Below are 18,026 nucleotides of genomic sequence, written 5' to 3' on the forward strand. Positions count from 1 at the left end.
CTGTGTGGGAGGGAACACGGGGAAATGGCACCCAAGAGGTGCCGAAGCCCCAGGTCAGAACCAGCGAGCCCCAAAGGGCACCGAGACCCCACCACCACCCCCCCCAGGGCCAAGCCCCTGGCAGAGGACCACTCCCCTGTCCCCCCCCCCCCCCAGGGGAAGCAGCCCTTTGGGGATAGCTACGACAGACAGGTCCCTGCAGGACCCATGGACACGGCCCCACGCAGAAAGTGGCACAGAGCCCCCAGGACAAGGGCAGACCTGGGGGCTGAGGGGGGGACTGGACGCACACCACAACAAGGGCTGCCACCCCTTAGCCTTGAACACAACCAGCGTCCCCTGCAGCAGGGACAGCGCTCGGTGCAAAGCCCTTCCAAGCCTCAGGACAATCCTGCCCTTGCTCACATCCACGCTCAGCTGCACAGCCTGGTATCACCCCAGCAGCGGTGATGGAGGAGCCACCTGCCAGGCAGGACCCTCTCCCCTCGCCTGCCTGCGCCTTCGGTGGCCGCAACAGCCTCCCTAGGGGGAAACAGGAAAATAAGCAAAAAAAAAAAAAAAAAAAAAAAAAAAAAACAACCCACCAGCCAGAAAGTGCCTGGAAACTTGGTCCCTTTATTGCCTGTTTCTCACCTGAGCTCCCCAGCCTGTGGTCCCCTCGAGGCAGCGCCCCAGCACCGGGGGTCACGGGGCTGAGCCCCTTCCTTAGGGCAGCCCCAGTGATGCCACTGGGGTGGTGCGAGCTGCTCCGGACCCTGGGTGGGCACAGTGGCCTTCAGCATGGCACAGCTCCCGGTGCTGCTCAGCATCTCACCTCGCACACTGACCCTCCCCGAGCTAAATGCACCCACCCCAGACAGCCTTGGGCCACAGAGAATTATCTGCAAAGACTTTTATTAGCTTCAAATAATTAAAAAGTGGCCAAAGCCCCAGCTCAGGACTGCCATGGGCCCTGGCTGTGCCACAAACAAAGACACTTGAGTTACAATAAATCAGTCACTTCCCAGAAGAATGGCACACAGTGCTGTCCCCCCAGGATTTGAAGCCATCCCACCCCTCAGGGGGTCCAGATACCCCTCAGTGGGGCACGGAGAGCAGCCTAGGGCCTGACAAGGAAGGCCAGGTTGAGAGCATCAGGGATGTGGAGCTCATCCAGGTGCAGGGGGGAGGCAGTGAAGGGCAGGTGCACAGGGAAGAGGTGGCTGGTGTCCACCAGGAGCTGGCTGGGTCCCCCTCCATACTGGTCATGCAGCCGCTTCTGTGGGGACACAGCACTTGCATTCAGGGCTGCTCCAGTAAGGGGAGGGTCATACAGGACAGCCTGCCCCCCTCCCCCCCCCAAACTAGACCCCCAATTCTGCTTACCTCAACCCTGCTGATGAAGCTTGGGCTGATCCTCTCCTCCAGCCCAGCAGCCGGGGTGTAAGCCCGGAGGATCTTCACAACCTGGAAGGGACAGAGGGGACCATGAACAGGGAAGGGCTGGGCACATCCAGACCCTTCTGGGTATGGTGTGGTCCCCACCGCAGCGCATCCCTGGTACACCCCCTCCCCACCCAGTACCTGCTGGGGTGACAGCACCGTGCACAGGCTGCAGAGAGCTCCAGCATCCGCCTCCGTCACCTTCTTCACCTGCAGCAGCTGGGCAGCCTGGACCAGGGGCTCCAGCACCTCACGGGCCCCACTCTCCTGCAGCCCCTCTGCCCGCAGCCACTGCTCCACCTGGCTGATGTTGTACCTGCCAGGGACAGCAGGTCACAGGTGGCACAGGCCATGCCCCATCTCCCCCAGCCATACCCATCCTGCACGGGCACAGACCTGAGCTGGATGCTGCGGCTCCAGGAGCACATGTCCTTCCTCAGCAGCAGGTAGTTGAGGGTGGTGCCACTGACCAGGAAGAGGAGCTGGCGCAGGACCTGGTGCCCCACACTGGGGGCCAGCCCGTGGTGGTTCAGCACTGCACAGAAGGAGCCCAGCTGCTGCAGCAGCTCAGGCAGGGTGTGGGTAGAGGCTACTGAGGACCGGCGGTGGCGGGGAGGGCAGGAGAAGGACAAGCCCTGTATGGGCTCACTCTCCAGCATCGCTGAAACTGAAGGGTAGAAAAGGCTCATTGTAAGGAGGCAGAGACCCCGCGTTGTGCCTCAAGCGACCAGTACACAGCTCCTTGGTTCCGTGTCCCAGTTGGGGATACAGGGGCTAATGACACCTCCAGGATAGCTGGCCAAGGCTAGGTCAGGGACTGTCCCTGCTCCATGTAGCTGCAGAGCATGGCATGGGGGAATAGAGCTCCCCATGGATGTAGCCCAAGGTCCCTGGGGTGCTGAGCCCACCTTTAGCTCCCCAACCACCTCCTGCAAGCCAGGATGCTCAAGGAGCAGATGGTCCCTTGTAGAAGGCATCCCCCGGTTCAGAGCCTGCCTTCCCACTCTGGGCACAGCCCCGGTAACAGAGCAGGCAGCTGACACAGCCGAGCACAGCATTCCCTCCCTGATCCAGCATCCCCTGAGCACCCCCCAAGCCCTGGCCATACCAATCATGGGCTTGAGGCACTTCTCAGCAGTGCGGATGAGCTGCTGGTAGAGCTGGACAGCCAGGGCACCCAGGCTATGGCAGGAGCTCTGGGGGTCCACGTTCTGCAGGCGATGTTTGTTCTGCTGCGCTGTGTTCCCCTGCCAGTAGCTCTGTGGGCACAGGCTGGGTCAGAGCCAGCAGTACCAGGGGACAGCCAGGTCCCCAAGCAAGCACAGAGCAGCATCAGCCCCGCACATCCTTGTATGCCTGGGCTGGGGTAAAGAGGATGCAGCCCCAGGTGGGGACAAACCCTGTCCCCACTAAGCTCCCACCCTTGCCAGGGAGGTGGCAGACCCCCTGCAGCCCAGCCCTACCTCATCCTGGCTGTACTGGCACAGGCAGTTCTGGAGTCGGCAGGTGTTGGCAAGCCAGAGTGCCACCACATTGAAGTCATCGCTGTGCTTCTGTGGGAGGGAAGTGAGAGCACCAGGGTCAGCAGGGCTCTGGCAGTGACAGCAGCAAGCCCTAACACCCCACGGTAGCCCTGTGAGCCACACTGAGCTAGCTGCAGCCTGGCGAGGGCTGTAGGACCCTCTCACAGGACACCTGCGGCACCCAGGGGCCCCCTCACCCTGGGAGATGCTCAGGCTGGACACTGCAGCCAGGCACATGTCACTGCCCCAGCACCACCTCTGCCTTGGCCAGTGAAGCTCCTGCTCCTCAGCCCACCCCACACCCCCAAGCCCAGCACCTTCATGATCCCTTTGATGGCACCAATGGCTGCATCCAGGAGCGAGCGAGCCCGCAGCTCATCACAGCAGTGGTCTGCGTGTCGGAAGCACAGGAAGAGGATGTAGGCTGGCAGGTCTGGAAGTGCCCCAGGACAGCTCTGTGGTTTATAGTCTGCAGGGGAAAACAGGACAGTTGAGATCCAGGCAGCTACAGAAAACTGGTCCTGAACCAGGCAGGATGCTGCCCCAGCAACACTGAAAGGATGAGCTCACACAGAGGTCGGCAAGAAACCCTAGCAGGGACCAAGTTGGGGTAAAGAGTCCCCATCTGTCCAAACCCTACCTGTGATGATGGCCTTGATAATGCGCCCTTCATCCTCCATCCTCCATGCCAGCATGGCTTGGGACAGCCCAGACAGAGGTGGGACAACAGGGGATTGGGACAGGACCACAGCAGATGCTGCCAGCTCCTGTGCTGGCCTGGTGGCCTCTCTCTTCACTGGAGAAAGAGGAGCACAGGTCAAATCCTGCTGTGTCCTGGGCCGTGGGACCCAGATCAGGATCCCTCAGCTCAGTCCAAGCAGATACTCCCTAGTATCTCTGTCTGGGGGGACCCCGCTCCTCATGGCGAGGCTGGGCGATGCTCCCACCAGCCCCATGTCCCCATCTCATGCAGACACTTGCCTGTGAGCTCCTGGGTCTGCTTTGTGTAGGCTCTCAGCTGCTTCTGGAGCTTCAGTGTGATCCTCTCCTGCTTCTCCAGCTTCTGGGCCAGCTCCTGGGCAGGCACAACCCTGGTAGGGCTCAGCCAGCCTCCCTCAGCTGGAGGCCCCCACCAGCACCCACCCAGTGAAGCTGAGCTGGGAGGATGCATCAGGGTCCCCTGCACCGCTCCTTAAGGGGCTGCTGCAGCTCACCACAGGGCAAGGGGGTGGGAGCCAGCCCCAAGCCCAGTCCTGCCTGTGTCCACCCACCCCCCATCACCACCCCCTTACCCTGTTCTCCTCCCTGAGCTGTAGGACATGCTGCTGCAGCCCCTCCTGCCCCTGGTGCCACTGCAGGTCCTGGATGAGGGCTGCTTGCTGCTGGCTCAGCTGCTTGAGTGAGCAGATGTCGAGGTGCAGCCCTTGTACCTCCTCCTTGTGCTGCTGTTTCTCCTCCTGCAGCTGACTCTCCAGCAGCCTGCTCACACGCACCAGGGGAAATTGAGGCACCAGCCTCCTTCAAGCTGCCTCACCCCATCCTGCAGGGAGGCTGCTAAGGAGGCTTTTCCTCCCCTGAAGCCTCAGAGCTGAGGACTCCCCCCTTGCCCAGGCCCTCCAGGGCAGCCAAGACCCAGCTGGACTGGTAGAGCATCTCCCCTCTGGCTGCACCCAGCCCAGGGACAGGCTCCACCAGCCTGCTCCTCTTAGGAGGCTCCTCTTGAGCCCAGGGTACCCGTTCTGCTCATGCAGCGGGTGAGGCTGTGCCTTGAGCAAGGTGTGCTGCTCCAGTCCCCCAGCAAAACACAGCTGGGTGCACTGGAAAGAAGGGAAGAGCAAGCAAGGGCTACCCCCCACCCCGCTGGGCAGTGAGGGGCAGGCTGCCCTTGCTCTCGCAGCCCACCTGGGGCTACAGTGCCCAGAGCATTGGAGGAGATGGCTGCTCCAGTGAGGATGTGCAGCCACCCAGCACCACTGCAGAGGCCAGGCAGCTGTCACACCAGCCCTGGCTGGCCAAAACACCAGGGAAAGCCCCACCAGCCCATTGTGGGGACACCAGCATCAGCTGGGGACCACCTCCCTGGGACCACACTCACTTATTAGCAACCTGCACTGCATCGTACGCATGCTTCAGGTCATCATCCACTGCCACCTTCTCCGGGCTCTTACCCAGCCCCAGCATCTCAGTGAAGTTCTGCAGGGAGAGAGGAGCAGGATGAGGTTGGCCTTGCCATCCTGGGTCTCATCCTGCTCTCAGCAGTGGGACAGGAGCTCACCCTGCGCTTGAAGAAGTCCAACAGTTTCCTCTCCTCTGGCTCCACAGGAGCCTGGGACCTCCGCAGCTCCTCCCGGGTCCGGGCCAGCTCCTCGTTAGCAGCATTGAGCTGCCCCAGGAGGAGGAGGTATGCCTTCTCAAAGGGATCCTGGCTCACACCACCGTTCAGCACCGCCTCACTGCTGGGCTGCAGCCGTGACCCCTCTGGCACAAGCTGCCACCGCTCCTCCTGCCCCTGGGTGCAGAGACGGGGGCTGGCACAGCAGCCCGTGCTGGGCACCAGCACCAGGATGCCTGCAGGAAGCCCTCCCTGATGGCACCAGCTCCCAGCCAGAAGCCCCAGGGTACAGTTGTCACCATCACCAGGGGAAGTGACAGCCCACTTGTGACCCCCACCCCACTGTCCCAACCAGTGTCACCACTAGCCTCAGCCTGCTGGTCAGAGACATCTCGTGAGGGAGCCGTGGACATGGAGGACAAGCAGCTGCTCTCGGAGCCCAGGAAGCTCTCTGAGGAAGGGGACCGTCTCAGGGTGGTTTGCTGAGTGGGGAAGAGAAGGACAACGTTGCTCCCCTGCACCCCAAACATCTGCTGGGGCAGAGCAGCGACAGCCTCGAGAGGACACCTCAGCTTGGGGGTCCCCCGGCACGTGAGCTGGGGAGCCCACTTCTGCCGCAGGAACATGCCCTGAACCAGACAGCACTGCCTACTCCCTTCACTGAGCTGAGGGAGGGGGTGCCCTGAGCCCCCCCGTGTCCCTGCCAGCCCCTCACCCTGTGGAAGGCCATCTCATCCCGCAGGTTCTCATAGCCCTGCTCCAGGCGGGTGTACTCCTGCACCAGGCTCTGGTAGCGTGCCCGCTCCTCTTCCAGCTCCTGCAGCAGCCCTTGGCTCTCCCGTGCTGCACACTGGTGCTGCTCTGTGGGGACAGACACAGCAGGGAGTGGGGACAAGCAGAGCCACGTCCCCTCTGCCAGGGAACATGCAGGAACACACCAAGCCTGCAGGACCAGCCCATACCCAGGGGAATGAGATGAGCAGATCAGCGGATCCTTCTTACCTTCTAGATCCTGCGACCGCTCCAACACACGCTGGATCAGGGCATCCTTCTCCTCCTCCAGCTGCAGCTTCGTGGCTTCCACCTCTGCCAAGCGCTGTGGGAAAGCAGAGGGGCAGGTACAGCTACAGCCCTGCCTGGGGCCAGCCCTGGCTGCCAGAGGTTTCCTCCAGGGACCCCCCCCCAGCAGAAAGCGCAGCATGCTGCCACCTCCCTGGAGAGCCCCATGGAGCCCCAGCAGAGTGAGAGCATCCCCTGGACAGACTGACCTGCCTGAGCTCCTCAACCTCCTGGACCAGGCAGCTCTTCATGCTGTGCCTCTCCAGCTCGGCCAGCCGTTCCTGCAGCTGCTGGACCTGGGCATCACGGGTCGTATCCTCCCGCAGCCGCTGCACCTCAGCCTGCAGGCGCTGTACCTCCTCAGCATGGGCAGCGTTCAGCTCTGAGAGCTGCTCCATCAGCTGCTGCTTCTCCTGGGCCTTGAGCCAATGAGCAGAGCATGTCAGGCAGGTGGCTGAGAACAAGGGCATACCCCTACATGTCTCCCATCAGTAAACATCCATGCATACTCATGGATAATACACTCCTAACCCATGCATGCTTCCCTTCTGCAAGGAACCTGGGTACCACATATCCCACCCATCTGTTTGATCCCTGAACCTCTGGTGTCACCTCAAACCTGGGAGCACAGCTCTCCACAACATGCCATCCCACACGGAGCCATGCATGAACTCTGCCATAGCTTTGCAGCCCACCACCTGGCCAGCCTCAACAGCAGGATTTACCAGCCCTGCTTCCCCCTACCCCCAGAAACAGGATCGCAGCACAGGAGCCCTCCCTTCCCCTCCACAGACACCCCCAGAAAGGGAGTGGTGACAGCTGAAGCAGAGACACCCAGATGGCAACAGCAGATGCTGCCAGCAGGAGCACGGTGGGACAACACACCATGCTGGAACTGCTCCCAGCACATGACACTGTGCTGCAAGGCTGCACCCAGCCAAGCACCCAGGAGGGTGCCCATCCCACCCCCAGGGCCACCAATCCCTGCATCCACAGGGAGCACTGAAAATCCAGGAATGAGACCCAACTCCTGCCTGGAAGCACATGTCAGGCAGGGTTAGCTCCTGCCCTAGGGCTGGGAGAGGACTGAAGACACCAGCAGGCATGGTTTTGGCTACACAGGGACTGGTAAGAAGTGGTCAGCAAAAAGTAGCTACCCCCACGCAGGGATGAAGCCAGCACCCACCTGCTCATCCAGCCTACACTGCAGCTGGATCACCTTGATCTCCATGCCCTTGTGCAGCTGCTTGTAACGCTCAATGGAGCGTGCCTCGACACGCAGCCGCCGCAGCTCGCGGCGTGCTTGCACCCGGCGGTAGCAGCACTGCAGGTAGATGACAGCCCCACGCAGGCGGCTGTAGCGGGTTCGGGCCAGCCAGCCCCTGACAGCAGCCTGGATCACCACGGCTTTCTGGTGCCACACCATCTGTGAAGCAAGAGATGGGGCAGTGGCACAGTGTCCCCAGGCGGGATGGGGACACCTGCTGCCCTGCCAGGTTCCTACCTGGTGGTAGAGACGTCGGGCAAACATGCCCCGGGCAAAGGCTTGGATGGTGATGATAGCCTGGCACACGCGTAGGTAGAAACGTCGTGCCAGAACCATCCTCACAGTTTTCTGCAGCACCACAGCAGCCCTGGTCCTTCGCAGCATCCTGGTGAACCTGCAGCGAGGGCAGGGCGCTGGGCAGGGGGGTGGCAATGCCCCCCACAGCCCAGCCCACACCACAGGGACACCCAGGTCCAAGCGCAGCCCAACGCCAGCCCAGCTGCCAGCTCACCCCAAGGCTGAGCTCTGTCTCAGCTCATTGCTGCTCCCCTTAAGCCCCATCCCCGCTCACCTGCGGGCCAGCATGCCCCGGGCATGGCGCTGCAGGCAGATCGCTGCGGCACGTGCCCGTCCAAAGTGCCTCCGTGCCAGCCAGCCCCGCAGGTGCCTCTGCAGCAGGACACAGGCTGCCCTCATCTGCTGGTACCGCAGCTCCTCCAGGTGAGCCACTTGGCCAGCCCGGAAAAACACCTTGTTCTTCCCACACTGGTACTTGCTGGGGTCCTGTGTGCAAGGGTAGAGTCAGTCCCAGAGACAAAGTGTACCCCAGCCAGGCTCCCCCAAGAGTGATGCTCCTCATACCACTAATCTCCTCATCCAACCTTCCTGGAGGTTGAGTTCCTCCTCATCTCATCCACTTCTGTATCCCACCGGGCACCCACACATGGTGAGAATGGTGCCCATCCCCCCCCTGCAAGGGATACTCTGGTACCACAGCTGCACTCCCCCAGCAGGACCCTTACTCGGAGCAATCTCTCAAGGGCAAGGCTGCAGGTCTGCTTCTCGTCAGTGCCCATCAGCTCCTCTCTGCTCACCAGAGCCCTGTACCTCTCCAAGAACTCCTGGTATGTACACCTGTGGGGGACAGAGGGGGATCAGAGGTGCTGTGGCTGGAGGTGGGGGAGCCCCCAGGGTGCTGCTGAAGCAGGGGGATACCTGGAGGGGTAGCCTGAGGCACTGATCTGGATTGTCTCCAGGATTCCGCAGGCTCGTAGCTGCTCCACTGCTCGCCTGGAGTCAAACCTGGGGCAAAAAGGTGCTGAGCTAGGCTGGGTCCCAGCCAGCTTGGCATGCTCCAAGCTACGTAGGAGCAGGGCAAGAGGGACACAGATTGGAGGGACAGCGGTGCCCTGCAGTGTACCCATCCCCTCCCTGGCCGGGCACTCACACAAAGGGCTGCTTGCCATCGTTGGGCTTGATGCAGCGGATGTAGTGTGGTACGGTGCTGCTCAGCGTCTCCATCAGCTGGTTCAGGGAGGCTCTGAACTGCCAAGGACAAGGCAAGCGTGGTCAGGAACATCCTGGGGCTTGTAGGGCACACACAGGTCCCCCTTGGGGCTGCCTCAGCTGTCTAGGGCCAGCACACGTTTCTCCCCCCACACCACCACCACCATACCTGGCTGGAGATGGAATTCTTCTTGCTCTTTTGGCTACTGGGCAGCGATCTGTGGCTGGGACAACCAGCCATCCTGGGCCTGCCGGACCTGCGGGACTGCAGGGACGTGGGGCCATCCCCTTCCTCCAGGAAGAGCTCAGTGAGCAGGGCAGACTGCACAGAGCAGAGCCGTGAGCCAGGCAGACCCTGCAGCAAGCACCACCCAGTACCTAGAGCGCCATGGCCACCAGAAAACAGCCCCAAGGGACCAAAAGCTCCACAGCGGCCAGCCCAGTGCACAATCCTCTGACCCACCACAGCCCAGATGTGCCGGATTCAGCTGTGCCCCTGCCTACTGCTTCCCCCAGGAAAAACTATGTGTGAACCATGGACACATCCCCAGGCGTGCTTGAGAGCCCTCCAAGATGTCCCTTACCTTCTACCAGGGACACGCAAGGGTAGAAGGGACAAGTGACAGTGTTACAGACCTGGAAGCAGCAGGACCCTCCAAGCCCTTGCATCAGGGACATGACCAAGATGCTCCCCAAGGTAGGAAAGCCCAAGGCAAGGTGGGGAGCACCCACACTTCAGGGCACCCTGCCCATGGCCAGCACTGCACGGGGCTGTGCCAGCAGATCAGACAGGGATTTATCCTGCGTGGCTTGTATGCTCCTGCACCATCAGTCCTTCCACCCAGGCTCCCAGGGCCACAAGCTAGCCAGGCTCTGCCCTACACAGCCCCTGCTCAGGGTGGCTCTTACCTTGCTGGCTCGCAGCAGCCCCACCAGCTCCTCGGGGACAGTGTCCCTGTTCTTCTCCACAAACCCATCACACTGGTATTCCACCTGGTGGGAGACCAGGCAAGCCCCAGTATCAGCCTGCATCTTCCCAGACTGTTTTTTGCAGGGCTCTGCTCGGACACAGGCAAATGCTTTTTGGAAGAAGTCCTTGCAGGAGTCGGGGCTGGTGGCCACACCGCCTAGCTCCTGCCCTGCTGCAAGGCTACTGATGGGACCCAGCAGAGGGTTTCAGAATTTTTACCCTCAGTTAAAGGGCTGCAGCCCAGCACTCAGCTGCAGAGCCAGCAGGATCCATCCCCTAGCCTGAAAGGCTGCAGGAGCTACAGCCATCAGCTCTGGATGGGACAGGATGGGTGCCCACTGGTGCAGAGCTCTCCCTACCCCTGCCTGCACTGCCACAGCTTCCCCTACCTTGCCAGCAAAGTGGCAGACAACGAAAGCATCCGTGGACCTCTTGGGCTTCTGGAAGTAGGAGCTGCTGAGATGCGTCTGGTAAAGCTTCTGGGCCCAGCTCCCATCACTGCCTTGGGGCATCTAAAAAGCAAATGGGTCAGAAGGGACAGCTCCGGGTGGCCGTGGCAGCCTGCTCCCAGCACCCCTTTGCCCACCTTGCACTCCTCATTCAGCAGGTTCAGGATGCCAAGCCGGCCCTCGATGAGCTCAATGCATGGCTGGTTGTCACAGAAGTCAACAAAGACCCAAGGGATCTCCTCTGTCACATATTCCTCCTGCTCCAGCTTGAAGACATGCTAAAGGGCAGGGACAGCAGAGCAGGACTGAGCCAGGAAGGGACAGAGGCGGCCAGCCACCAGGCAGTGGCTTGGGTTCTGTCAGACACCCTTCTCCTGCAGCAGGAACACTTTGGGAGAAAGGAGGGGACCGTGCCCAGCCCCAGCAGCCACATTCAAGGCAGAAAGCACCAGAAGCAGCAGCGCAGCAGGGGTATGCAGCGCCCACCCTCACCAGCTCCCAGCAAGGGGACATCTCTGTGGTACCCACCCGGTTGAAATGCTGCTGCAGCTTCTCGTTGGCATAGTTGATGCAGAACTGCTCAAAGCTGTTGACATCAAACGTCTCAAACCTGCAGGTGGCAGAGACCTGCCTGAGGCAGCTGCCAGGGACACGGGCGCTGCCCCAAGTCCCCACCAGAGCTGTTGGTGGCTGCAGTCCTACAGCCTCAGCTGATGCAGGAACAGGACTGTGCTCTTCCAGGCAGCCCAGGAGGAGGGAACTGCTCTTACCCATAGATGTCCAGGATGCCAATGGAGTTGTGGTGGCCCTCCAGTGACCGCAGAGCATGGTTGACCCTGCTCACCATCCACCTGAAGATCTGCCCATACATATACTTGGCCAGGGCATCCCTCGAGTCGAGCGCCTGCTGCCTGGAGAGGGGCTTCACGTAGGTCTCACCAGCAGTGATCAGCTTGCGGTGGCAGAGCCAGCGTATCACCTGCGATGCCTCAGTGCCCAGCAGCGTGCAGAACAGCCCCAGGGCCTCATCAGCAGGCTGCAGAGGGACAGACCCTGTCACCACGGTACTGCTGAGACCAGCACAGCTCAGGGGCCAGGCTGGGCCGCAGGGTGGGGGCAGCAAGCTCTTGCCCACCTCCACGAAGCAGCTGTCCCCACGGCGGTCCCTCCCTCTGAGCACGATGTTGCCCAGGTGCAGGATGGCAGCCAGGACACGGAACAGCTCCAGCTGCTCAGCCTCAGGGATGCCTGCAGGCACAGCACAGGCACCAGGTTAGCCAGGCTCCCCAGTACCGGCTCTGGCACCAGCACTCCCACACCAGCATAGGGGTGAGGGCAGCAGGAAAAACAGCCCTGGGGACCAGCCCTGCCCACCCCCTCCCCACCGTGCCTGGCCAGGACAGTACCCAGGAGTGAGAAGGCATGCCGCGTGCTATCCAGGTCAGCTGCATCATCGGTGCTCTGTGCCACGGCGCACTGGCCCTGGCGGGTGTAGTGGAAGGACTCTGCCCCACCTGCGGGTGAGATGTTTTGGACTGGGAACCAGCACAACCTGCCCCACAGGGCTCCCAGTTGTCCTCATCCCACCCTGGGGTGCCCAGCAGCAGCAGAGCCCCCTCCAGCACCCAGTGGAGGGGGGGCAGGAAGGTCTGGGCAGTGCCAGCACGGGGTGGGCTGGCACCCAGCTGTGCCATGGGACTCGTGGGGGGGGACACAGAGGCACTCACAGAGACCCAGGCCCTGGAGCTCAGGCAGGGTGGCGGAGGCACAGAGCTGGTAGAAGATGTGGTAGTTCCTCTCCGCTTGTGCCTGTGGATGAACAGGAAAAATCACTGAGAAGCCAGGTCACTTCAGGCCACCCTGCTCATCTGCAGCAGTGCTTGCAGCCCCAGATTTGGGGACAAGGGACACCTTCCCCTCTCCCAGCTTGACTCAGCAGTGCTGGGGTTGCACCCCTGAAGGATGCCCAGGAAGAGCACCCTCCTGCTCTGAGGACTGGGGCTGCCACTCAGTCCTGTCCCCATGCCACCCCAGAGGCCCACCTGGAAGGTGACACGGGACTTCTCCAGCAGGTAGGTTTTGATGGTGGCCCCTGTGACGTGAGCTTGGCTAAAACCGATCTCGATGTACTTCCCAAAGCGGCTACTGTTGTCATTTCTCATTGTCTTTGCATTCCCAAAGGCCTGGGAGGGGAAGGAGGGCAGGAGGTTTTAGCTGGCTCCAGATCTCCAGGTGCTCTGGGGAAGTTCAGTTGCTGCCACCCATTTTACAGTGGGGGACACACAGAGCATCACATCAGGGGCACAGGCCACGAGGAGCACAGGGACACCCCAGTTATCCCCATGCAGAGCCTGGGGACTCTGAGGGACCCACCTCCATGACAGGGCTGGAGGCCAGCACCTTCTCCTCCATGTTGGAGTCGCACAGGCAGCCCCCGATGGTGGTGAAGTATCTCATGGCATACTTGGCCGATGCAGTCTTCCCTGCACCTGACTCCCCACTGATGATGAGGGACTGGTTCTTCCCAAACCTGCCGGAGAAGGACACTAGCTGGGAACAGCCTGTGACGCAGCAGGACTGCTCCATGCAGGCACGGCATGGTCCATGGGGGGCTTCAGACCTTCCCCAGTGCAACCCCAGGGATGCTCCCACGTCACACTCACCTCACCATCTGCTTGTACGCCTCCTCTGCCAAAGCAAAGATGTGGGGATCCATGTCCCCAATTTCACGGCCGCTGTAGGCATAAATCACCTCCTCTTCATAGATGGGCAGAGGCTGGTAGGGGTTGATGGCGACGAGGACGATACCTGGAGGAAGATGGCTGTGCAAAGGGCAGGGCAGGACGGGCATCTGCCCCGGGGAGCCAGGGGAAGTGGGACAGGGTGGGGAGTAGGAGGGGGTGCACCGGGCTCACCACAGTAGGTGTAGATGGTGTTGGCCTCCAGGAAGCGCCGGCGGAGCGAGTGCAGCACAGCCGGCTCATGCAGGTAGCTCAGGGCCACCAGGTCATCGGCACCTGAGAGGCAGTCAGGGTTGCAGAGAGGTGGCAGCTGGAACTCAATGGGGTAGGCCAGTGCCTGCAGGGATGGAGATGGAGCAGGCTAAGTGCTGAGCAGGGTCGGCCAGCCCCACAGAGGCGGGATGGGTCTGTAGGAGCCGGACAGATACTGTCTGCAGGCCATGCTTGGGCTGTTAGTCACCAGGAATCACAGCAAGCCAAGCTGGAGACCTTCGGGGAAGTCAGGCAGGAGCAGGCGGTGAGGACCAGCTCCCTGGGCAGGCAGGGGACACGGGACACAGTGAACCAAGCACAGCCACAGTGGCCTGGGCTGCTGCTTGGTCACCTGATGGAACACATCCAGGCAACATCTGAGCCCCCCTGTATCCTGCTGAGGACCCCAGGCTGGGTTGGGAGTGCAGAGGTGAACTGTCCCATCTGGGGATGCCCGACCATGTGGCAAGCACAGGAGGGACCCACTGGGCTGCGCAGCTCCAGCCTTACCGAGCCATCTTCCAGGCGGAGGTGGAGAACAGCATCTCCTTCCTTGTAGCCTCTGGTTATTTCTGCTGCCCTCCAGACTTCGATACAGTCAGGGATCCAGACGCGGGCACCCTGTGGGGACATGGGAGGGAGGGGACCCCTGCAGAGTGCCACAGCCAAGAGACAGGGACAGCATCTGGCCACCACCAGGCCAAACACGGCAGCCCGCCCCACGGTTCTCACTTCGGGGGTCAGCCTGATGCTCAGCATCGCTGCAGTGGGGCGAGCTGAGCAAACAAGCACTGAATGGGCTGGAAGCCTGGAGAGGGGGAAGGGAAGGAAGGGCTGGGCTTGGGGTTCACATCCAAGGAGTCGTCAGAAGAGCGGAGCATCCAAATTTGTGGTTGGACTAACTTGGGCAGGATGGGGCTCAGGGTCCAGGGCTCTGCTGAGGAGCAGCAGGAGGAAGCCGTTATCTTTTATGAGCAGTAGCCGCTGGAGGGAGCAAAAATTGCATGACATACAGCTTCCCAGCAAGGCACGAACGGATTTTAGTCTGAAATCAGGAGCTGGACAAAAAAGCATCCCTGCTACCATGCCCAGCTCGCCCCTCGCTCGCTCCCCTCCAAGGGTACCAGTATGGCACCAGTGGGGCATGCTGGGCCATAACCTCAGGGCCGGGCTAAGCCACTGATGCAGCCACTTCTGTCCCAGTCTAACCAGTGACATGGGATAAGGCAAGTCCCTCTGCCTTCAGCACATGAACCTCCTAGCTTCACCCAGGCAAGCACCCCAGTCACGCCACAGCGAGGGATGCTGCACCTCTGACTTCCACAGAAACCTCAGCACCCTCCAGCCTCACAGGCAAACAGGGATCACCCTGGGAGAGAGGACACGTCCAGGGCCTGGCCTGCGGCTGCAGCTATCACTTTTGATACGCAGCAGCAGAAGCAAGGAGGAAGAGCCTGTCCTGTTGCCTGCACGCAGCAGGAGCATCTCCGACAGGCAGAGCTGGACCGAGGACGATCTGGGCCAGGGTCCTGGAGATGAGAGCATCCCACCCGCCCACTGGGCAAGAAGCAGGAGAGATGGGTGCCCAGGTAGCACCAAGCCCTTCTCCTCACCCGTGACAAGCACCCCTGTGAGGTGCTGTGCTTGCCAGGCCATGGGTCCCCGTGTGCCAGGGAGCCCCACGGGCAGCCTAGGGGGCTGCAGCACCCACACAGGGCAGGCAGCCCACGGCTGAGGCACCCCCCCTAAGGTGTCATCCAGCCAGGTGACCAGTGGGGAGGTGGCCCTAAGGGACACGCAGACCACAGCACCCACAGCTGCTCCGGGTGCTGAGCTCTCAGGGGAGGCACAAGACACCCCCCTATCCCCTCCTGCCTGCCCAAGTCTGCCACAAGCACCCCAGACCCGTGGGCTGGGCTCCCCCCCCTCCCCAGCTGCACGGTAGGGACCCTTCCAGCCCCCCCCCCCCCCAGGCCAGGACCCCCTGAGCCCCCTCACCTGCACATATGGCCCCCCCGCAGCCATGGCAGCCCCCCACTGCTGCCAGCACTCCCACCCCTGATGCCTACAGCCCCTTTATGGGAGCTAATTGCCACTAATTGGAGGGGCGGGTAGTAGAGGTCCCCGCCCCACTCCACCTCCCGTTCCACCCCACAGCCCTTCCCGAGCCAGGGGAGCTCCTGGGACTGGTTCCCCCCCACCTCTGCAGGGTACCTTGAGACCCCCCCATTCAGGACATCCTGAGAATCCCCATAAAGGGCACCCCAAAATCCCACTTGGGACACCCTGAGAAACCTTATCTGGGACCCCCCACCCACGCAGGTCACTCCAAACTCCCCCACTAGCTGGGACGCCCCAAGAGCCCATCGAGGGTGTGCAAAGACCCCTCCTATCTAGGACACCCCCAAACTGCCCTCATCCAGGGCACCCTGTCCCCTGACCACCTGCGCCACAGGTTTCCCCCCCCAGGGTGCTCCCAGCACCCACGCATCACTGCAGCCCCACGGCAAAGCCCCGCACCCCCCCCCCCCCCCGTCCCCCCCCCCCGAGAAGCCCTGATAACGAGGAAAACCTGCAGCGAGGTAATGAGGTTGGTAACGAGGTATACTGACAGCTGTCTGGGTGCTGCTGCCCATGTGTCCCCATGGGTGCCAGTCCCTGCAGGTGCCACTGCCTGTGGGTGCCACTGTCTCTGGGTCTCCACTGCCCATGGATGTCACCATCTGTGGGTCCCTACAGCAGGTGCCACCCTCCATGGGTGCCACTGCCCATGGATGTCACTGCCTGTGGGTCCCCACTGCCCAGGGATGTCACTGCCTGTGGGTCTCCACTGCCCATGGATGTCACTGTCTCTGGGTCCCCACTGCCCATGGATGTCATTGCCTGTGGGTCCCTACAGCAGGTGCCACTCTCCACGGGTGCCACTGCCCATGGATGTCACCGTCTGTGGGTCCCTACAGCAGGTGCCACCCTCCATGGGTGCCACTGCCCATGGATGTCACTGTCTCTGGGTCCCCACTGCCCGTGGTGGCTTGGCCAGCCCCACAGAGCCAGGACGAAGCCTGGGCAGCCAGCTGCCATGCGGAGGTGGCTGTGACTGGGGACAGTGACAAGGGAACGCCCTAGCAGGGCGAGAAGTGGGGGGCAGCAAGCAGCACCGCCTTGTCGGCAGCAGGAGCACCTGTGGGGACAAGGAGGCAGCCAGACCCACAGTGGGGTCACTCGGTGTGAAGAGGGACAAATCCACCTGCTGGGAGAGGGCAGATGTCCCCCCCAGTGATGGCTCTGGTCCCTGTCCCCAGCATCCAAGCTGGCACCTGCTTTTTCCCCAGCTGGGAGATGCATCACTCGGGGGAAAGAACGTGCCCCCCAGCAGCCTCGGGAGGGTCCGCTCCCTCGAGGGCCGGTAGCACCTTCTGGCAGCTGCCTTGGGAGTCTGGCAGAGCACCCAGGGGAGCAGTGGGACCCTGGGGTGCTGGAGGGGTGCCTTAGCCCCATCCCAAGCTACCCTGGCTGCGAGGTTTGTGGAAAGGGGTCTGTGCCCCCATCCCGCATCACAGCCCATGGCCAGGAGGACCAAAACCGGGGCTGGTGCTGAGGATGCTGGAGCAGGCGCCGGGAGGCTGCAGGAAGCGAGACACCGCAGGCAGCACATGAATGCATATATAGTAAAAAGTCTTTATTAAGAAGGCTTTGAAGTCAAAAAATAAAACTCTTGATACAATTTTCATAACCGTCAAGTCAGCTCAGCAAATATATAATCAGTACTTTAGCCATGTAAGGTTAAAGGTCCGTTATTTTCTTTTTAAAATAAAATATATTTTAGTTTTTAAAATTTATTCAATAAAGTACATATTTTCCTATAAATTCCCTACATATACATAAAGAGGTAAAAAATAAAAAAATAAAACTAAAAAAAAAAAACAACAAACAACAAACAAACGCAGAAAACAAAACCAACCACAAAATTAAGAAGGAGATAGAAATCTGTCTGGGTTTTGCAACATGGCATGGTAACTGTGCCCCCTCCATCCCCCCCGCCCGGCCTGGCCCCCCCAGCCATGCCCCCCCAGCCTCTCATCGCATGTTTTTCGGGCAGTCTTCACATTGGCAAAATAGAAGATAGACCTGCGTTACAAAAAAAATAATATATATATATACGTATTCATAGAACTGTCAAGAATCATCCAAAAAAATAACTACATACAAAAAGAAAGACGACGACCAAAAAAATTATAATAATAATAGAATGATTTTAAAAAAATAAAAGACAACCCTTGCGTGTCCTCAAATAAAAAGTGCAACCGGACCTTTTCTTTCTGTTTATTTAACTTTGCAAACTGAATACTGTTATTTGGGAAGGACTGGTGAAGAACAGCTGGGCTTCCTCCTCCCAGCCGCCACAGCTGGGCAAAGAGTTAAAGCTATTCTGTAAACATCGGAGTTTCCTCTTCTCTGCAGTTTCACACCCCTTCTTCCTCATCGTCCTTGTCGGCCCCTTCTCC

General features: G+C 60.7%; 1 protein-coding gene across 1 annotated transcript; it reads right to left on the reverse strand.

Moving 5' to 3' along the window:
• Positions 1-1,099: 1,099 nt before the first annotated feature.
• LOC102054664 (unconventional myosin-Vb-like) lies at positions 1,100-17,939 on the reverse strand (the record flags this gene model as incomplete). The annotated part of the gene is made up of 35 exons (XM_055706756.1): positions 1,100-1,258; positions 1,366-1,446; positions 1,564-1,738; positions 1,819-2,089; positions 2,531-2,681; positions 2,886-2,975; positions 3,263-3,414; positions 3,586-3,741; positions 3,927-4,020; positions 4,238-4,424; positions 5,041-5,138; positions 5,221-5,454; positions 5,993-6,120; positions 6,280-6,373; positions 6,546-6,755; positions 7,523-7,762; positions 7,841-7,997; positions 8,175-8,386; positions 8,626-8,737; positions 8,819-8,905; positions 9,051-9,148; positions 10,019-10,102; positions 10,469-10,591; positions 10,666-10,806; positions 11,057-11,138; positions 11,299-11,564; positions 11,664-11,776; positions 11,935-12,042; positions 12,256-12,337; positions 12,571-12,711; positions 12,902-13,058; positions 13,192-13,336; positions 13,444-13,606; positions 14,032-14,141; positions 17,774-17,939. Coding segments are annotated over 35 exons (5,067 nt in total), but the record flags the coding sequence as incomplete, so codon positions are not given.
• Positions 17,940-18,026: the final 87 nt, after the last annotated feature.

Source organism: Falco cherrug, chromosome 4, assembly GCF_023634085.1.
Source record: "Falco cherrug isolate bFalChe1 chromosome 4, bFalChe1.pri, whole genome shotgun sequence".
NCBI lineage: Eukaryota > Metazoa > Chordata > Aves > Falconiformes > Falconidae > Falco > Falco cherrug.